This window comes from Carlito syrichta, unplaced genomic scaffold, assembly GCF_000164805.1.
Source record: "Carlito syrichta isolate Samal-C Ts95f unplaced genomic scaffold, Tarsius_syrichta-2.0.1 Scaffold136508, whole genome shotgun sequence".
Classification (NCBI taxonomy): Eukaryota; Metazoa; Chordata; class Mammalia; order Primates; family Tarsiidae; genus Carlito; species Carlito syrichta.
The window spans coordinates 1,534-24,132 of record NW_007080604.1 but is presented as its reverse complement, the minus strand read 5'-3'; the positions used below and the strand labels follow the sequence as shown (position 1 = coordinate 24,132).

General features: G+C 42.9%; 1 protein-coding gene across 1 annotated transcript in view; it reads right to left on the bottom strand.

Moving 5' to 3' along the window:
• LOC103251153 (rho GTPase-activating protein 21-like) overlaps positions 1-22,119 on the bottom strand; it is an 80,273-nt gene extending 58,154 nt beyond the window's left edge. The window contains exons 1-2 of the mRNA XM_008049753.1: positions 22,031-22,119; positions 21,354-21,804 (exon numbers count right to left, since the gene is read on the bottom strand). Of these exons, the coding sequence (XP_008047944.1) occupies positions 21,354-21,431 (78 nt within the window). The 5' untranslated portion in view covers positions 21,432-21,804; positions 22,031-22,119. The remainder of the gene's footprint in view (positions 1-21,353; positions 21,805-22,030) is intronic.
• Positions 22,120-22,599: the final 480 nt, after the last annotated feature.

The following is a 22,599-nucleotide window of genomic DNA, read 5'->3' as shown; positions in this document are numbered from 1 at the left end:
ATAAATCAAAACATTAGACAAACATGGTGGCACAAGTCTGGTTCCAGCTACTTGCAAGGCTGAGGCAGAAGGATCACCTGAGCCCAGCAGGTTGAGGCTGTGGGGGCTGTGAGCATGCCACTGCACTCCAGCCTGAGTGACAGAGTAAGACTCTAACTCAAAAAAAAGGAAAAGGGAAAAAAGAAAATGATGTCACAAAATAGAAAAATGTACATAATATAATTCTAACTTATAAAACACGTACATACACAACACTAGATGCACTGGGAAAAAATTAGCAGTAAACATTCAAGCATCAACAGCAATTGTATATGAACTATATAAGTCAATTTTAATTTATATTTTCAAATAGTATGTGTAACCATGCATTTTACTTATAATTTTAAAAATTAAATAAATGGAACCCTTTACTACCACCTTTTTTTTCCAACATGAAGCTCACGTAATATCACCTCCATGCATATTCCACTGACCTAGAACACATTAATAATAATTGTAAGCATGCTTGAAGCACTCCAAGTGTTACTCATCATGGAGTAAGCAAGCAACTATGTTAACAACTCTTTCCAGGTTATCGCATCGCAATCTCCACAACAATCCCTGATGGAGGTGCCATCAGAGGCCAGGAAGCAAAGGTGAGTAAGCAATGCTCCAGTCAGATCGTTGCCACAGCCAGGAACAGCTCCAGGCCTGGAATCCAGTTCTTGAGCACCAAAATCTACACTCTGAACTACAACACTATGCTGCCTCCCTACAACAGAAACAATTCATAAATAAAATAACCTCAACTGGAATTCTCAGAATGCCACCCGAGAAATATGGTGGCACTCTCCCACTTCCCATCGTATCATTTCTTTCGTCTGTCTCCTTCCTTCTCTAGTTGGCCTCCCTCCTTCCTCAGCCTGCCTTTCCATTGATTTATTTCTCTCCCACACTTCTTCCTGACCTATACTGTAAACTTTCCAAAGGTACCCAGCAGCATCCTTGGGTGCTGCTTAGCTTCGATGATAAAACTCAAAGAAACCAACTGCTGTCCTAAGTCTTGCTACAAATCCCAATTTACACACTGTATACCTAGACCCCCATCTAGCTGGCAGATACATTTTGCTTAGATCCCACTTTTGAAAAACTTGGATTAGTCATCAACATTTAAAAATCAGGACAAGTTGAGAACTAAATATCTGATACCACTGGGTCCAACATGGCAACAATCTTCTAAAGCTATATGTCTCCAGTTACCCTGACTCTGCCAGCCCCTATCACTTAATACCTGATTCTTCAATTCTCTTTACTCTTCAACTGCCTGGCTCCAAAAGCACCCAGTTTGTGACCTCCACAAAATACTTTAAGGAGATGTCACATGCCATGTTTGACTACAATCTCTTCTTCTGAGATATGCTAGCAACGAAACGGCCTATTGTCAGCTCTAAACCACAAGGACAGTAGCAACAACAATCCTGGCAAAACCCCAGGCCAAGGCACATCCAAAAGCACTTGCTAGTGGTGGTTTACTGGGTAAACTCACCCCTAGATTCTATCGCAACTCAAATATTCCTTTGGATTAGCCAGAAAGAATTAGTCTTAAAAAGGTCTCAGACCTCAAACTAGAAAGTTTTCTGATAAGGAGACTAACTCATGAATTTGGTAATATCTGCAAACTAGTTACTAACACTAAAAAAAATTTAATTTCAGCTTTGTTAGGTTCCTGATATGAATTTTACGTGTTAAGATAATTGCAGTATCTATCTTCTTTTATTCTCTTAGTAGTCATTTAAAATCCATATTTTACAGTAATGCAAATCCATTAGTAGGAGAACTAGAAAGTGCATTGAGGGATCAATTGTACACCAGAAGTATAGACGAAATGACCTTATCCACCTTTGATTTCTCTAACACATTAGTCTATTGTGCCCAGTTTAAACTATGAAAATACTTTTCATCATTCCAGAGAAAGAGAAAATAAGACACACAACAAAGCATTGGAAACCCTAAGTCCCACCTGGAACTAATTTCATGTGTCATAAACTACAAAGTTCAGATCACAGGTATGGAAGAACTGAGAAATGGCAAGGTGAGGATTCTCAGTACATTTTATCGTTCATTGCTTTCAAGAATATTTTTAATTCAATGTTTTCTTCTAAATTTAAAACAATACTAAAGAACTTGTTTTTAATAAGGTAGACAAATACCCACAAAGTGATTAATAACCTACATGGTAAATAATTTATAGTTTCTAAAGATTCACTGATAACAGGAAGAAAAACTATCATCCAGGATTCTTTCTATTCTGTAAGAGAAGACTAAATTATGCTGAATATGTACATTATTTTAAGATTTACAAAAGCAGTCTGCAACTGATAATAACAACATTGATCTTGATCAAGGGTTGAAGGGGGAAATAAGAGTTTTTGCTTTTCAGGGAAGAACAGTCAAAAGCAGATAACTCTAGTAAACGATATACTCAGCAAATTTTCTCTATTGCAAAATAACTTTTTCTAAAGACTGACCAGTAAGAGAAAAAGTTCAAAAACTAACTTATGTTTAGTTCTCTTGTGAAAGAAAGCAAGGACCACATTTCACTAAAACTGAAAAACCAGCTAAAAAGCAACTCATTCCAAAATCCTACCTACCTTCTTACAAACACAATTCGTAAATGCCTCCAAAAACAAATACCATGTACTCTTACGTTACAGTTATACTGCATTCATTTTTGCTAGTTTTGTTTTTTAAGTAATTCATTGTAACTTCCCCTCCTCTGCCACATAAAGCTCTAATAGTCTCATTTGTGCTACTTAAGAATTAACTTAATTCTTTTAAAGTAACGCGGATCATCAGATTTGAGACATGTCATATTAAACAAGTGTTTTGACAATAAAATTAAGTCTAAAAGACTACTTTTTTACTGATACAGGAAGACAGTGTTTTCAAATCCAGCACTGTCACTGACATTTTTCTCGCTTTATACATTATAGCAGCTTTGAATTAAAAAGTATATATATATATATACATTTATTAAACAAACCTGCCCAGTCCACGCACAATACAGATTGCACAACAAACTCCAGTTGTGGTTGATCATGCAGTCTAAAATCCTGAGCTGGGCCATGACTGCCTACAGCACGGTCTGCGTCTCTTCTCTGACTCAGCACAGCAGTGGTTGTGAGGGCTCTGCAGTGATGAGATCCGCAAATAGGATCTTCCCCTCCCTTTCCTGTCTAAGCAGCAATAGCTAACTAGCAGAACTACATCATCTTCCCAAACACTAGCACATTTACATTATGAGATCATGAAGGAAAGACTTTCTCATAAAACTCTCGTTCTGTATTTAATAGTATTTCATTTTTGAAAGACGACTGCTTTTTCCTTCCTTCTGGGTATCAAAGGCTAGCATGTATTCATTCCATGAAAACACAACTTGGGAAGGTGGCATAATAAACCAACTATGCTGGCTACAATCCACAACAAATCAATTCCAACACGAGGCTGTGGCATTATCCAATGACCTTTACACAGCCTCATTCCCGAGGGTACCAAAGAGTGCACAGTCCTTTCTTAACCTCTCCGTAGCATCTCACACTGCTAACAACTCCTCCAGTGTCTCCCATCCTGTGTACATATTATCACTGTCCTTGCTCTCACTACTTCTCTAACCATTCCTTCTTTGTAAAAGTCAATGTCGCAAACTAAGAAAAGCATAGATCTTGGTGAAAGACCCCAGTTCTTCAAGTGCTACCCACCAGATGTATGACCAGAAGCTAAAGGCTTTAGCTTTTGAGCTTTAAATAATTCATTTGTAAAATGAGGATAAAGCCGGGCTCCGTGGCTCAGCCTGTAATCCCGCACCTTTGGGAGGCCGAGGTGAGTGGACTGCCTGAGTCCGCGGGTTTGAGACCCACCTGGGCAACTTGGCCAGACCTCATCTCTACAATAAATCAAAAATTAGCTGGGCGTAGTAGCGTGTGCCTGTAGTTCCAGCTACTTGGAAGGCTGAGGCAGAAGCATCACTGGAGCCCAGGAGGTCGAGGTTGTGGTGGCCGGGAGCGGCCACTGCACTCCAGTCTGGGCAACAGAGTGAGACTCCAACTCAAAAAAAACAACAAAAAAAAATGAGGATAGTAACACCTACCCTTGTGGGGTTCTTAGTATGAAATAAAATAACATCTGTAACATGCTTAAAAACAGTATCTGGCAGTACACAGTGGCCCAAACCTGTAAACTCAGCACTTTGGGAGGACAAGGCAGGAGGACTGCTTGAAGCAATGGATTCAAGAAAAACATGGGTAACATAATGAGACCCCATCTCCATAATTTTTTTTTTTTTGAGCTGGACTCTCACTGTCACCCAGGCTGGAGTGCAGTGGCACGTTCATGGCCACAACAGCCTCGACCTGTTGGTCTCAGGCGATCCTTCCACCTCAGCTTTCCAAGTAGCTGGAACTACAGGTGTGTATCACCACACCCGGATAATTTTTTGATTTATTGTAGAGACGAGATCTCACCAAGTTGCTTGGGCTGGTCTCAGGCAATCCTCTCACCTCCACCTCCCAAAGAGCTGGGATTACAGGCATGAGCAACCATGCCCAGCTAAAAAAAATTTTGAAAACTAGCCTGGTATGGTGGCACATGCTTGTATTCCCACCTACTTGGGAGGCTGAGGTAGGAAGATCTGCTTGAGCCCAAGAGTTTGAGGCTGCATAAATTATGATGGTGCCACTGTACTCCAGCCTGGGCAACAGGTTGAGACCCTGTCTCTAAAAGAAAAAGTAAACTGGCCATGGCGAGACCTCATCTCTACAATAAATCAAAAAATTAGCCAGGTATGGTGGGGCGTACCTGTGGTTCCAACTAGCCAGAAGACTGAGGCGAAAGGATCACCTGAGTCCAGCAGCTGAAGGCTGCAGTGGCCATGAGCGTGCCACTGCACTCCAGCCAGGGCGGCAAAGTGAGACTCCAACTCAAAAAAAAAAAAAAAAAAAAAAAAAAAAAAAAAAAAAAACAAATAAAATGTGCCAGATGTGGTGGCTCATGCCTGGAATCCCAACACTACTTTGGGAGGCAGAGGTGAGAGGATTGCCTGAGCCCAGGGGTTTGAGACCAGCCTGGACAACTTGGCGAGACCCTGTCTCTACAATTAAAAAAAAAAGAATTAGCCAGGCACAATGGCGCACACCTGTGGTTCCAGCTACTTAGAAGGCTGAGGTGGTCACGAGCATGCCACTGCACTCCAGCCTGGGTAACAAGCTGAGACTCAAAAAAAATTAAAATAAAATAAAACAAATAAAATAGAAGAATAAATAAAATGAATGATATCGGTATCTAACGCATACTTAATAACTATATTCTTATGATTGCTTCCCCTTGCTGTCTAAATCAGAATTTTATCTTTGACTTTCCTTCTCATTTCTTATGCTATCCATAGATGATATCATCCTCCAAACCCATGATTTTAACTAGGAATTACTTCTAAACCCCTTTCCAATGCCATCCTTTCCCCCAAGCTCCATATTTGCATGCCTAATCTCGTGCTAAGCACATACACCTATGACCTTACCCTACAGACTCAAAACTCATCCTCTTCCCTGTCAGCATGTACCAGTTCCTGGATCCCTTAATCTGCATAGTAGCTGCACAACTCAGCCCCTGGTCATACAAACAGAAGCCAAAGTCACTCTGGGCTCCTTCTTCCTTACCTCTCCTATCCAGTTACCAAACCCTGTCACTTCTAAAATATGTACTGAACCATCCCTTTCCTATTCCACAGCAGCTGCCTAAATTCAGACCCTTCTCCTGAATTATGGCTTATCACAAGGGCATCTAGTTGGTCTCCCAAACATCCTGTCTCACTCCCCTCTGGAATCTTGTCTCTGCAAGACTAACAAATGAATCTTTTAAGCCAAAAGCTAATCATATGACTATCCCGCCTAAATTCCTTCTGTTGCTCCTTTTTGCCCGAATACAGCAGTGTTTCCCAAACTATGTTCCTACTTGTTCTATAGGATAAGAATATGAATTTAGTAAAGTGAAAAAAGACTTCAGCCGGGCTCGGTGGCTCAGCCTGTAATCCCGCACCTTTGGGAGGCTGAGGTGAGTGGATTGCCTGAGCCCGCGGGTTCGAGACCTGCCTGAACAGGCGAGACTTCATCTCTACAATAAATCAAAAAATCAGCCGGGCGTGGTAGCGCGTGCCTGTAATTCCGGCTACTCGGAAGGCTGAGGCGGAAGGATCCCCGGAGCCCAGCAGGCGAGGCTGCGGTGGCCGGAAGCGGCCACTGCACTCCAGTCTGGGCGACAGAGTGAGACTCCAACTCAAAAAAGAAAAAAGACTTCAATGGCAAAATACGTTTGAGAAAAGCTAGGTTACACAATGATAAAGTCACAAGATTGCGCAAAGTCTATATATGAATATTAAATTCAAAGTCTTTGAAATCTGAAAACTGAAGCTCAGGCATGTAATCCTGCAGTGGCTCATGCATGTAATCCTAGTCCTTTGGGAGGTTCAGTTGAGGCCAGGAATTCAAGACCAGCCTGGGCAACACAGCAAGACCCCATCCCTACAAAACAATGTTTTTAAATTAGCCAGGCATGGTGGAGGGCACCTGTAGTCCCTACGACTTGGGAGGCTGAAGCAAGATTTGGGGACTGCAGTGAGCTATGATCGCACCTCTGTGCTCCAACCTAAGTGACAGACCAAGACCCTGACCCTAAAAAACAATAAATAAATAAAAACGTTTTTAAAACTAGAAAGCTGAGGCTCCTGATAAACTTGTTTCTAACGAGTCCATCTTGAGCTGGTTTGTCTGTCGCTGTCAGTACCTAAATTTGTGGTATTCCCTAAGGCTCTGACTTTGACTCTCTTCTCTCCCCATCTCCTCAACAAGTTAATCTAGTCCCAAAATTATCATTACCACAGATGCTAGCTTAACTGACGCCTGCCTAACCCAGTTGCCAGATAAGCCAAAATTCTCCATTTCCTCTGTGTAAATACTGCTCCATGGCAAGCCCAACTCACTCTAGCCATTCATTTCTGCTCCCACCAAGAGGCACTCAAACTTAACACAAGTCAGTTGCATTTTTGCACTAACCTCTTTATGTCAGTCCTATTTGTGTTACTATAATAATGTAAGGTAGATGACATGAAAACTGATAAAATGAGTAAAAAATAAGAGTTGTTCTTTCCATGAAAACTAACTTGAGTGCTTTAAAAGACTCAATCAAGGTTGTTGTTCACTTCTATATTTTTCCCCTCCTTGGGCTTGTTCTGTTTTCCTCCAGTGAGATAATGGAAATTCTCCCTAGCTGCAGCATATTCAGAAACTAAGACCGCTGTCTCTGCCAGAATGTTCTTTTCTTCTTTTGACTTGGCTAACTCCTTCCTAACTTAGCTTAGACAGTCTTCGCAGGAAGACCTCCCCGATCCCTACACTAGATGAGGGCTGCCTGCTGTAGGTTTTCAGAGCTCCTACTCTTCTCTACTGTAAGTACCTGTTCAATTGTTTTCACTTCCCATCATCCATGTATATCCACGAAGGTAGGAACTAGACTATATCTTTTTTTTTTTTTTTTTTACTGCTGTACCCTCAAGTGTCTGGAACTTAGAAGACGTTCAATAAATATTTGTTGAATGAGTTAATAAATATGGAAGAACAATTCTAAATATAATAGGAATCACAAGTAGAAGTATCAAACTTAAATCATTTTAAAATAGAATAACTTTTACTATGGAAACAGAGGGTACATCATCACCAGTTATAGACAAAATGCAAATCGCTTCCTTCCTCAAATAATCCCACTAAGTAGTTGAGACAGATGGGATTCTAGCAAAATCGCTAAATACCTACACTGACACTATCCTTTCCATTCCCACCCTAAGCGTCTGGAAAATTCTGGGAGAAGGAATGGGCTTTAGCAATCTGACTTTCAAAAGTTCCTAGGTATCTCTTGTAAACATTACTAGTTAAGAATCACTAAACAAACATTCATTCCAAAGGGGAAAAAAAAGACTCAGAGACTAAAGGCCCAACTATAATCAAGCTTTTATAAATCATTCTAAACACTGTCTGCTCTTTCCAATTCTTCACGCTTCCAACTTGGGAATATCCTCATCTATAAAATCCTTTAGAAAACTCAGCCAGTTTCACACAAAGGAAAATATCCACACAACTATCTCTTCCTTACTTAACAATCAACATAGAAATCTCCCAGCCTAGGCAACACAGCAAAACCTCAGCTCTACAAAAAATAAAAAACAGCTGGGCATGGTGGCCAACCCCTATAGTCCCAGCTACTCTGAAGGCTAAGGCTGAAAGATTGCCTGAGCCCAGGAGATCGAGGCTGCAGTGAGCTGTGATCATGTCACTACACTCCAGTCTGGGCTACAGAGTGAGACCCAGACGTAAAACAAAAGTTAAAAATTTTTAGCCGGGCTCGGTGGCTTAGCCTGTAATCCTGCGCCTTTGAGAGGCTGAGGTGAGTGGATTGCCTGAGCCCGCAGGTTCGAGACCCGCCTGGGAAGCGAGACCTCATCTCTACAATAAATCAAACAATCAGCCGGGCGTGGTAGCGCATGCCTGTAATTCCGGCTACTTGGAAGGCTGAGGCAGAAGGATCGCCAGAGCCCAGCAGGTTGAGGCTGCGGTGGCCAGGAGCGGCCATTGCACTCCAGTCTGGGCGACAGAGTGAGACTCCAACTCAAAAAAATAAAATAAAATAAAATAAATAAATAAACTTAAAAAAAATTTTTTTTTAATCTACACAGAAATCCCTGAGAGTGAGACCCAGACTTTAAAAAAAACAGCAAAAAAACAACATAGAAACCTCTCTGAATTCCCTTTCTTCCTCACCAAAAAGAGCACAGCCATGTAGCAAGCCAAGAAAGGGCAATATTTACGACAAAACTAGGTACAACATATCTCTATTGAACCCTAAAGTAAAAGTTAGTCGAGGCCAGGCGCGGTGGCTCACACCTATAATTCCAGCACTTTGGGAAGCCGAGATGAGAAGATTGCCAGAGCCCACGGGTTCCAGACCAGCCTAGGCAACTTGACGAGACCCCCATCTCTACAATAAATCAAGAAAAATTAGCTGGGCGTGATGGCACATGCCTGTAGTTCCAGCTACTTGGGAGGTTGAGGCGGAAGGATCACCTGAGTCCAGCAGGTCAAAGCTGCGGTAGCCGTGAGTGTGCCACTGCCCTCCAGCCTGGGAGACAGAGTGCAACTCCCACTCAAAAAATAAAAATAAAAAGGTAGTAGAGACAGGCCAAGCACAGTAGATCATGCCTGTAATCCTAGCACTTTGGAAAGCTGAAGTGGGGGAGTGCTTGATCCCAGGAGTTTGAAAACAGTCTAGGCAAGACCTCATCTTTACCAAAAAAAAAATCAAAACATGATTAGCCTGGCATGGTGGTGCATGCCTATAGTCCCAGCTACTCAAGAGGCTTCAGTGAAAGGATCACCTGAGCACAGGAAGTTGAGGCTGTGGTGAATCATGCTTGAGCTACTGCATTCCAGCCTGGGTGATGAACCCCGACCCCTCAGAAAAAAGTTAGTTGCGACAAACCACTAACACCCACAAGCTCTACACAGCATCAGCAACTGCAAGGAAATGGGCATGTGCCAAACAGAAGAACCCCAGCGGAGGGGTTTGACTGGTAGCTCCCCAAAAGATGTCCATCTAGAACCTGTGAATGTAATCTTACTTGGAAATGGGATCTTTGTGGATGTAATTAAGGTGTAATTAAGAATCTTGAGATGAGATCATCCTGAAGTACCTACATAGGCACTAAATCCAATGACATGTGACCTTCTAAGAGAAAGGCAGAGAGAAATTAAACATACCATGGAGAAGGTCATGTAAAGACAGAAACAGAGACTGGAACTATGTTGCCACAAAATAGATAAGATCTATACAGTCTTGCCTTGGTATCCATGGGGATGGGTTCCAGGACCTCCTGCAGATACCAAACTTCGAGGATGCTCAAGTCCCTGATATAAAGCAGAATAATATTTGCATATAACCACGGACATCTTCCTGTATGCTTTAAATCATCTCTAAATTACTTGTAATACCTATTACAATATAAATACTCCATAAATAGCCACTCACTATACTGTATTGTGTACAGAATGACAAAAATAAAAAGTCTATGTATGTTCAGTATAGACTCAGTTTTCCTTCTGAATATTTTCAGTTCCTAGGTGGTTGAACCCACAGATGTGGAACCCCCACGGATATGGACAGCCAACAGCATATACAACCTTTGGACAAAGAAGGGCATCTATGATATATTATTTTATTTTTTTAGTTGGAGTCTCACTCTGTTGCCCAGGCTGGAATGCAGTGGCACGCTCACAGCTACTGCAGCCTGGATCTGCTGTGTTCAGATGATTCTTCCACCTCAGCCCTCCAAGTAGCTGGAACGATAGGCACGCACCACCATGCCTGTCTAATTTTTGGATTTATTGTAGAGACGAGGTCTCACAAAGTTTTCCAGGTTGGTCTCAAACCCGTGGGCTCAGGCAATCCTCTCGCCTTGACCTCCTAAAGTGCTGAGATTATAGGTGTGAGCCACCTTGCGCCTGGCCTATGATATATTATTAAACGAAAAAAAAGTCAACTGCAAAACAATTTCTTGAAAGCATTATAATAAAGATTTGATTTAAACTAAGTGCCAGAGCATTTCCTTCCTCTCACATCCACTAGCACATAATATTTCCAGAAGCCAATATGCAAAACACAGAGGAGAAAGTAGGTCTCACTGATCAGGCTTACACAAGGTCTTTTAAATATAGAATCTGTATTTATTAGGGAAATACTGGGTATTCATGATGTTTAAATATCTCGAGGTTTTAAAAAAATGGTGCCCATTAATCCCCCAAATCATACTGGCTGAGTCACATCCAGAAGAAATGTCAAAATGTAATCATAAATCCAGCTTTGTATCTACTAATATTAAAGGATACTCTACATTGTAAATAAGGTGGAAATCAGGACTTATGTTCTTAATAATATAAGTCCTCTCATTATATTAATGATTAGTGCAGTGAACAAAATAATAGAAGTCAAGAGAACATGTCTTTGTGGAGCTACAAGAAGGACAAAGAAGTTGTGGGATTATAAGCAGCACAGCATACACAACACTACTCCTGACTATGCCATATGCCTGTTCAGAAGAGATAAGCAACAGAGGGGAAAAGCAGTGACCAATTCTGAGTCAAATACACAGCTAATATCAAATCGAAGACCCAGAAGCAGCTAGTCACTAGAGTATGGTAAACGAAGTCTTTAACTTGCCATTTAAAAAAATAAGCCGGGCTCGGTGGCTCAGCCTGTAATCCCCTGCCTTTGGGAGGCTGAGGTGAGTGGATTCGAGCCCGCAGGTTCGAGACCCGCCTAGGCAACGAGACCTCATCTCTACAATAAATCAAAAAATCAGCTGGGTGTGGTAGCGTGTGCCTGTAATTCCGGCTACTCGGAAGGCTGAGGTGGAAGGATCGCCGGAGCCCAGCAGGTCGAGGCTGCAGTGGCCGGGAGCGGCCACTGCACTCCAGTCTGGGCGACCGAGTGAGACTCCGACTCAAAAAAAAATAATAATAATAATAGTAGATAAACAGTTTGTTCTGGTCTGTCTAAATACTTTCCCCCAAAGAGATTAATATTTAGAAGCAATAAATTGGGTTTAAATCTATTCCTTTACTCATAAATCTACACAGTGGAATTTCTTGCATATTAGAAGATGACTAGAAGGAAAAGGACTTCTAAAAGATCTCCAACACATCAAGTTTCTTAATCCTATAGTACAGCACATCTATTTGTCTTTCAGACTATTTTAGAAGAAAAAAATATATAATATATAGCTTCCAGGTTTTATTGTGAAATCAACTATTTGCACAATACTCAATTTTATGAGAATACAGCAACTTAAACTATGAAACTATTTCAGTGAAAGCAATCCAAAATTGAGTTTTTGCATGAAGATGTCTTTCTACTCCAATCCAGAAAACACACAGAAGGCTTAGAATAGTTTAGCACATTTAATTCCTTACAGTCAATTAAAATTAGATAAATACTAGGACAAGCTTTAAGTCCAATAACCTTTCATTTTAGTAATCTAATCACATCAACCAGAAAGAAAAACAAGTGCCTACCATATGGTCTTTCTGTAACAGAAAATAGCTGCATTCAATAACAGCATCTGTGCATCTTATCAACGCTAGCGTTGCCCATACTTAAATCAGCACATTGTTAAATATAATAAGATGACAGGATCCTTCACAAAGCAAAGAACAAAAGAAACTGAATATTACTTTGGTGTTAGATTACTTGACCTGGTAGAAACTAAAGAATGAAAAACATCAAGGCACAATGAACTTCATAAGATGCTTAACTTGGAAGAAATGAATGCTAAGGAACACTAACAACTTATGGAGACATTTTATTTAGATCTGGGTATTCATTTTATTGATGACTCTTATCTCTTATCTAGTGATAGGTTCCACTCATTACTTTCAAATCCAGACTTCTGCTGAAACGCCACTTAATGATACCTGCTGTTGCCACTGCCACCACTCCCAATTCCAACAAGCTTTCTCTTTTAACTCTAGCTCGCAGCATAAAGCTTCGGACATGCAATGCTATTCTGACATTTAAATTCAGGTATATAAAGGAACACACATTTAAAATTAACTAACAGTGCTATATTTACTATAACTAGCCTAGAAAGAATCCTGAGTTCCAATGAGGAAAACATATGCTTTTTAAAAAATGCTTTTTAAAAAATGCTTACATATTGGCCGTGAGCAGTGGCTCATGCCTATAATCCCAGCACTTTGGGAGGCTGAGGTTGAGAGGATTGCCTGAGCCCATGGGTTCGAGACCAGCCTGGGCAACCTGGAGAGATTTCAGCTGGACAATAAAAAAAAAAAAAAATTAGCCAGGCGTGGTGGCACATACCTGTAGTTCCAGCTACCTGGAAGGCTGAGGCAGAAAGATTGCCTGAGCACAGCAGGTCGAGGCTGCGTTGGCCATGAGCGTGCCACTGCACTCCAGCCTGGGCAACAGAGTGTGAGACTCCAACTCAAAAAAAAAGTTTAAGTATTGTTTTGAGCAGTGTATATGCTTTTTAAAATGTGTTTAAGTATTGTTTTAAGCAGTGTAGGTTTGCTAGAAACCAGATTTTCACAAGACTAGTAACACATTACCTATTTTTAAAGTCTGTATACAGTGTCTTTTTATTGTAGTTTTGGAAACAAACTAAAAAGAAAAAAAACAAAAATAGTAAAATCCTGATATTCTCATCATCCAGGATTAACAACTTTTAATATTTTGTCATAGCTGGGATCTTTTTTGACTGGTTATGAAATATTTATGGCATGAAAAAATAAAAAATAATGTCCATATACTAGCTGTTTGTTTTAAGAAATAAAACATAGTGCCGGGCTCGGTGGCTCAGCCTTGGGAGGCTGAGGTGAGTGGAATGCCTGAGCCCACGGGTTCGAGACCCACCTGGGCAACTTGGTGAGCCCTTATCTCTACAATAAATCAAAAACTAGCCAGGCGTGGTAGCACACACCTGTAGTTCCAGCTACTCAAAAGGTTGAGGAGGAAGGATCGCCAGAGCCCAGCAGGTCGAGGCTGCGGTGGCCGGGAGTGGCCACTGCACTCCAGTCGGGGTGACAGAGTGAGACTCCAACTCAAAAGAAAAAGAAATAAAACATAACATATAGGCAGATTACCTTTTCATAGTTTTTCCTATCTGCCAATCTGATTGCACCTTCACTAGTCTGTTAACTATCACCTCACCTCTGAGTGCAAATTATCTCATACATTTGTACTACACATTGTCTTGGTTACTGGTACTTGGTTACCAGCTTCCCAAAGGTAACAAAAATGCAGTTTTTACAGCCGTTCTAGTGGAAATGGAATGGAATTTAAGTTGTACAGGAGGTTTAAGGAGAACACACACTTCATACTCTACGTATTTTTGTGTAATCTAAAGTAATTGTTCACATATTACGTGTCTAAATAGCAAACTCAATTACATTTTGGAATTTTTCTAAGTCCTCATTCATTCAAAAAAAATTTTTTTGAGGGTCTGTTATGTGCTACGCATTCTTCTAGGCACAGGAAATACACTGTGAACAAACCAGACAAACGCTGCACTCAAGACACTTGTATTCTAGATACACTGACCTGTCTGAAATAAACATGCAAAATCCAACACATAGGCATGTCAGGTGGAGAGTAAATGATCAGGAGATAAATAAAGCAGGGAAGGAGGGCAGGGCACAGGGAGCAGGGGAGGGGCACTCTACATGGGATGGTTGGCAAAGGTTCACTCAGGTGACCTCTTAACAAACACCTGAAGGAGCCCAGGAAGCAAGCAATGCAGAGACCTGTGGGAAGAGTATTCCAAGAACTCTGCAGGTTCGGCAAGTGGGAAGGCTCTGGGGACTACCATACTTGGCGTGTGTGTGTGTGTGTGTGTGTGTGTGTGTGTGTGTGTGTGTGTGTGTGTGTGTGTGTAGAGAAGAGCAAGAAGCCGTGTGTGTGTGTGTGTGTGTGTGTGTGTGTGTGTGTGTGTGTATATAGAAGAGCAAGAATCCAGGATGGCTGCAAAGAGTGTGGAGGGGGAGTCAGCTCAGTGAGATCAGGGATGTGGGAGGGTCAATTGTACAGGGCTCTGCAGGTCACTAAAGAAACTCTGGCCTTTAATCTTCAGAGAAATGAGAAGCCATTAGAGGAATTTGAGCAAAGGAGTGACATGGTCTGATTTATAAATGGTCTGCCCCGATTAACGTGTGGACTGAAGCTGAGAAATCAGTCAACCAGATTTGCAAGTCACTATGAGAAAAAAGAGAGACATCAAAGATCACTCCAAGATGCCTGGCCTGGGAGGGCAGAATAACTACTGCTAGAGATGAGGGACACTGGAAGGGACAACACTGGGAAGTGGGCTGGGAGAGTGGATATGGAGAATCAGTTTGGTTTTAGATATGCCTTATCAACACCCAAGTGGCTGGGTGCTGTGGCTCATACCTGTAATCCAAGCACTTTGGAAGGCAGAGGCAAGAGGATTGCCTGAGTCCACGGGTTCGAGACCAGCCTGGGCAACAAGATGAGAACTCATCTTTACAATAAATCAGAAAATTAGCCTGGCATGGTAGTACACGCCTGTAGCTCCAGCTACTTGGAAGGCTAAGGCAGAAGAACTGCTTGAGCCCAGCAGGTCAAGGCTGTGGTGGCCATGAGCGTGCCACTGTACTCCAGCCTGGGTGACAGAGTGAGACTCTAACTCAGAAAAATAAAAAACAAAACAAAAAAACACCCAAGTCAAGAGTCTGAGTGGTCAGGTCAGTTGGATAGAGAAATCTGAATTCAAAGGATAGGCTGGAGTAGAGGTATTTACACATACACACATAAAGAAATATACATCCAGCCGGGTGAGTGGCTCACACCTGCAATCCCAGCACTTTGAGAGGCAGAGGCAAAAGGACTGCCTGAGCCCAGGGGTTCAAGATCAGCCTGGGCAAACTGGTGAGACCTCATCTCTACAATAAATCAAAAAATTGGCCAGGTGTAGTGGCACACACCTGTAGTTCCAGCTACTCAGGAGACTGAGGCAGGAGGATCACCTGAGCCCAGGAGGTCAAGGCTGTGGTGGTGGCCATGAGTGTGCCACTGTACTCCAGCCTAGGCAAGAGTAAGACTAGAAAGATGGGGGGGGAGATATCTTTATATATGTGTAGGTACATCTCAATTATCAGTATATGTTTGATATTTAAAACCATGAATCTAGGCTGGGTGCAGTGGCTCACACCTACAATCCCAGCCCTTTGGGAAGCCAAGGCGAGAGGACTGCCCGAGCCCATGGGTTCAAGACCAGCCTGGGCAATTTGGTGAGACCTCATCTCTACAAGAAATAAAAAAATTAGCCAGGCATGCCTGTAGTTCCAGCTACTTGGAAGGCTGAGGCGGAAGGATCACTGCATTCCACCTAGGCGACAGAGTGAGACTCCAACTCTAGAAAATAAAAAAAACCCCATGAAACTGAGTATTGAGAAGGGTCATACTGAGCCTTGAGGTGTACGAAGGTTTGGTAGATCAGGAAGTTGCGGAAACTTCAAAGAGACAGAGAAGAGAAGACAATGAGATAGGAGGATAATCAAGAGTACAGTGTTCCGAAATCTAAGTGAGCGCTAAATAAAAATGCAAAGAAAGCCGGGCTCGGTGGCTCAGCCTGTAATCCTGCGCCTTTGGGAGGCTGAGGTGAGTGGATTGCCTAAGCACGCGGGTTCGAGACCCGCCTGGGCAGGCGAGACCTCATCTCTACAATAAATCAAAAAAAAAAATTAGCCGGGCATGGTAGCGCGTGCCTGTAATTCCAGCTACTTGGAAGGCTGAGGTGGAAGGATCGCCGGAGCCCAGCAGGTCGAGGCTGCGGTGGCCAGGAGCGGCCACTGCACTCCAGTCTGGGTGACAGAGTGAGACTCCAACTCAAAAAAATAAAAAAAATAAAATAAAATAAAATGCAAAGTCTGGCCGGGCACAGTGGCTCATGCCTGTAATTCCAGCACTTTGGGAGGCCAAGGTGAGAGGACTGCCTGAGCCCACGGGTTCAAGACCAGCCTGGGCACCTTGGTGAGACCTCATATCTACAATAAATCAAGAAAAGTTAGCCGGGCATGGTGGCACGTGCCTGTAGTTCCAGCTACTTGGAAGGCTGAGATGTAAGGACCATGTGAGTCCAGTGGGTAGAGGCTGCGGTGGCCATGAGCGTGCCACTGCACTCCAGCCTGGGTGATAGAGTGAGACTGCAACTCAAAAAAAAAAAGTTAAGTCTTTCCTACATATTCACTTATTCATTCAACAAATGTTCACTGAACACTTACTATGTGACAGACGCTGTGGAAACAAACACGGTCCCTGTTTTCATGAGGATTGCAATGTAAAGGGGATACAGATAAATAAACTTGTAAGTGCTATTCCCAATAAAGTACAGGGTGTTTTGAGATAATACTCTAGGGGCAACTAAAACAGTCTTGGAGGGTCATGGGAGGCTTTCCTGAGGAAGTGATGCTGAAGAAAAGACCAGAATGATGAGTAAACATCAGCCATGGAGGGGAGGACAGAAGAGAGGGGAGGGTAGAAGGAAGGGTAGAAGAAAACAGCATTTATAAGATTACGTGGGGGAATGTAATGATCAGCTTTGTATTTCAGAAAGATCACTCTGATTCAGTAGGAACAGAGCTCTGGAAGGGGACAAGGCTGGATTACTGGGACACTCCTCAGGAAGCCGACTTCTGTGGGTCATCAGCAAGAGGCAGCTGACCTGAACTCAGGTGGAGGCAGCAGTGAGGATTTGCGATGTAGACTCAACAGGACTTGGATATGAGGAATGAGCAGAGAGAATATCAAGGATGCTAGCCTAGTTGTCTTGGACAAATAAATCGATGGCAATGCTACTCACTAGAAGGAGCACAGGAAGATGGAAGGTTGGTGGTAGGTGTGGATCTGTTGAGTGTGCAATAAGGGCTACCTGCAACAACTGTTCAGTAAATAGGCAATTGGCTAGGTGTGTCTAGAGGTCAGCATTAAAATCTGTGACAGAGATCTAGATATGGTGTTACCAGCAAACAGGAGGGTATAAAATAAAACACAGGGAGTGAGTCAGAAGAGAAGAAGAATGAGAGAGAGAGACAGGCGCTTGAGAAGAAACAAGGAAGTCTGGAACTAAAGCAAAGTATATATAGTATTCCAGAAGGAAGAGCCATAGCATGGGTTCATATCCAAGTAAATTCAGACACAGAAAAATGTCTTATTATTTACACTATTCCAAAATCAATCAACAAATATATTTTACCAGCCATAATACATTTTGATCATAGAAAAATCTTAGCCTAGATAAACAAGCGAAACATAAAAAGGAAAGAAGTTAATTAACATTAGTAAATAAGTCTGTTTCAATAATAAACAGTGAAAGTGCTAAAAATTCTATTACTGAATAATATGCCATGGACTACAGATAAAAAGCGAAATAAATGCTAAAAATGGAAAAAAATGGCCGGGTGTGGTGGCTCAGCCTGTAATCCCAGCACTTTGGGAGGCCGAGGTGAGAGGACTGCCTGAGCCCGGGGGTTCAAGACCAGACTGGGCAACTTGGTGAGACCTCATCTCCACAATAAATCACAAAAAATAGCTGGGTGTGGTGGTATGTCTGTAATTCCAGCTACTTGGAAGGCTGAGGCAGAAGGATCGCCTAAGCACAGCAGGTCGAGGCTGCGGTGGCTGTGAGCATGCTACTGCACTCCAGCCTGGGTGACAAGAGTGAGACTCCAACTCAAAAAAGGAAAAAAATCATGTGGTTTAGAAAGCTAAGAGGAAGTTTTCTCTTCTTATAAAAAAGCAGGTTAAACTTTGAAGGATGAAACCATATGGATGATATGAAAGGGGGTAATAATATCAAAGAGGAGTCAAACAAAAAGCATATATAAAGTGATTTTGTGAGAAAGGTTACTCAAAGATTGGTTGCAGAATACTTCACAGATGAGATTATATACACATACACCAAAAAATACTTTGTGGTTCAGAGTGAGTAAAACCAGTTTTGAAAAACACATCTTTAGATGCATAAAGTATATAAATTTGTGTGACTACAACCTGGGTTCTCCTTACTATATAATGCCAAGATATAGTCTACTGACCTGTCACAATTTCTTATTTGAAGAGGGCTGTATGTTATTTGTTTTGAGCCTTCCGACATATTCTTGGGGCGGGGAGCCTAAACTTATTCATACATCAACACAATTAAGATGAACAAGAAATCTCTGATTCTTTTTCAGCAGTCACAGACCTTATTCCTGGAAGGTGGAATTAGCTAATTAGATAAGGCATGAAACAGAGAATCCTGTTAATTCACTACATTGATTTCTTCTGTCCTACAAAGTTAATTTTTTTTCCCACCGATTAACAGCATTCCTTAAGACAGATGCTTGTCTCTTGGTTAGTTAAAAACACAAATTTACCAGTCAAACATACTGCTTTTTAAAAAAAATCTTGAAAGAATGACAGTACTACTCTAGCATGTAATACTTCTAATAAAAATTAGATAAAGGACAAAAATTAAGTGCAGTGTTCAAAGATCGAAATATCTGTCAACCCAAAATATTCCAGAGGCAACTCCCTTTTTATTACAAAAAAAAATTCACAAGACTTAATGTGCACCAGAAGCATCGATCAGAGATAAAAACACATCACAACTAAACAGAGACAATAATCACACCAGTTCTCCTCATTCCCCACCCTGAGGTTTGAAAATGTTTTCTGAGAGCATATGGTCCCTTTATTTCCATTTCCACATAGAATCTAAGCAAAATGTCTACTTATTCTTTAAAAAGTCAAATAATATTGTAGCTGAAGACCAAACTCAAGTACTACTGTATATATAAGTGAACAAAATACAGACAATATTGTGTTTTCTTCATTTCCAAACTAGAAACAATATAGCCATGCCAAAAGTAAGGTCCAAATGAAAACAAATTTCACAGCCTTAAAAAATACATAACTGTCACTGTTAATAAAAGCCAAGTGTGCAACTAACTGGAAGCACTGCTTTCCAGCCAAGGACAAGTTGTGTCTAAATTCTTGGTTTTGGGGCATTCCTTAAATGACAAAAAAAAAAAAAAAAAAAAAACAAATAACAATAACATCAGTCTTGCAAATATAATGCAAATAGTATGCTAATTAAAGTATTCACAAGACAATGACAAGGCTTTGGGGCCACAGTACCTATTATTATGTAACTACAATACACATTGAGCAATCACCAGGTTGTAGGTAACCCTTAGGAAAGGAGTAATTATGGTGTACCACGATCAGAGGACTGTGGTGTTATATTTAATCATCTTTTACCTCCAAGCAGGTGTTTACAGATGTCAAGAAGTAAAACATTGATTCTAAACAGAAATCTATAGTTCTGTCTAGTGAACTGTACAGTAACAGCACACTCCCTTACAGTGTTTTCTGCATAAACTTTCTAATCTAACATCAAGTAAGGTTTATGAAGGAAGTTTCTGTGTGCTTTATGAACCAAAATTTAACTTCTGATTCTTTTTTTACTTAAAAATGCCAAAACTCACACACTTAAAACCAGACCCTGTTTCAGGGACTGTGAAGTTAAAACATAACATGAGTTACAAAAGAAAACAGTGAGGTAGTGAAGGCTCATCTGGGTATATCATTGTTGTCTAAAATAATCATCAATCTTGCTATAAGAATATAGATACTTCAAAAGTAAAGTTTAAGAGATAACAGTATTCAGACCGTTTAATTATAGAAATCATCAATAATAAACAACATGATCATTATGAAAGTAAACTCCAAATACTCCAATCTCCAAACACAAGGAGGAAAAAAAGACTTAAGAGGCAACAGGACATATTTGAAATGTTTTCTGACAGCATATGGTCCCTTTATTTCCATTTCCACACAGAATCCAAAGCAAAATGTCTACTTAATGCTTTAAAAAGCCAAACAACATTGTAGTTTAAGACCAAACTCAAGTACTGTATAGACGGGGAGTCATAAGTCAATAAATGTGTCTATGATTTCTGTCCAGCCTGCTCAAAAAATTTCACAAAACCTAGAGTAAAATCTTCTGGCCCCTTGGAAAGATCCTTGTCTGACCAGCAATGCAAGCCACCTGACACCCCAAGAGCAGCTCACAGAACTTCTGAGTAGTGAAAGGGAGGGCATAAATAAAAGAACAGCAAAGGCAGGAGATTTTTCAGGGAGCTGAAATTACAGCACTATAAAGTCATTTTCCAAGGCTTAGATTGCCCAGGGAAAAGACTTCTTTTCTACCCAAAGCAGAGATCTACACCAACAGCGGCCACAACCCCGGTAAGTGTGAAAGAGAACACGTTCCAGGATCAGCCGCCCTCTCTCCCCACCTGGGAGGGCAGACTCTGGGCACACACACACACAAAGCCACGCCAAATCAGCTCAACTCGAAGAAAACTGGACACCAAGGTGCCCCATTCTCAGGCTCATAGTATTCACAGCCACCGGAGACGAAGGGAGAATTCCTCAAGCCGGGAAGGGGTGATCAAGATGGGGACATTCCCAAGTGCGGGGCATGTTCTTGCGAAAGAATCACGGGGAACCCCGGAAACACAAGTGGGCAAGGTCCCACCTCGCTACTCGTCGGGGCTCTCCCAACAACCCATCCAAAGCCCCCGGACGCCCCCGGCAAGGCCCGGCGGCAGGGCCCCCCAACCGCCCGCGACCCGTAGGACGCTCTCAAGACACCGGCCACCGCCCCGCCAGCCAGCCGGGGATGCCGCCTCTGCACTTACCTCGCAGGCGGGGGCCCCGCAGGCCTTGAGCTTGTCACCATCTCCCTCGGGCAGACCAGTCCGACGCGTGGCCATCATTTCATTTCAAATGACTACGGGACAAATCCTTTGGAGTCCACATGTGGGGGGGTGAGGGGAATGCCAGCACACACCCAAGAGGGAAGAATGCCGCAGCCGGCTCCGAGGAGGGACAGGCAGGGCTGGTGAAACACACCAAGTGCCGGGGAACGAAGGTCTCCAGGAAGCCCCTGCAGACGCCTCGGCGATGTCTCAGGACTTCAACTGACTTCGCTGTCTTCTTTCATTTCTGGAGACTTAAAAACAAAGGCGACAGGTCTTCTTGGCAGCTAGCGTCGTGGCCAATGCAGACAGCGGTCCCCTTCCTCCCGAGCCCAGGAGGCGTCCGAGTGAGTCGAGAAGGCTGGAGCGGCAGCTCCCGGAGAGATCCTTCCTAGAGGAGGGAGAAGTGAAAGGGCATGAACTTTCTCCCGGCGCCGATCACCGCCCGGCCCACATGGCTACCCCGAGTTCGCGTTTCCGACGCTCGGAAGGACCGTTCGGCCCATGCCGGTGAACCACACAAATGAGAGATGGAATAGTCCTCCCGTACAAAAAGATAAAATAAAAACAAAACGAGGGAGCGCCTATAAATCCGAAAGGGGGGGGGGATGAGAAACCTCAGAACTGCCCAGAGGCTGCGTCAAAAACGGCCGGCTCCTGTGCAGCCTTCAGGAAGAAACAGTCCCCGTTCAAGTGCATTTTAATTCACGTATTTTTGATGCATTTTGATTCATGTCACAGGGAGCGTGTCTGCCCTCCTGCATCACCCAGACGGGGACACTTCGGGGAAGTTTTCCCCCCCACGGGGCTGAAATGGGGTCAGACTTCTCAAGCCCCCTCCATCCCCCAAAAGTCGCAAACACAAAGCCAGCCTCGGCGAGGGCTGCCCGGCCGCCGGGGGACTCTGGCGCGCGCCCCGCCGCCCCGGCCGGCGTCCCCGAGGAGGCGGCTGTTTTCCTTGGCCCGCGGCGGGGCTGGGCGGGGACGGCCGGGCGGGGAGGCGTGCGCGGCCGCGGGTGGGACGCGGGTGCCGCTCCCGCTCCGGGGCATTATTCCGGAGCCACCTCCATGGAGCCGCAGCCCGAGCAACTTGGAGGTCGCGGCGCCTCCCCTGACCACGACTGGACGCCGGGTCTCCCTTTCCCTGCGGCCGCCTGGGGGGGAAATCGGAAAAAGCAAACCCCCC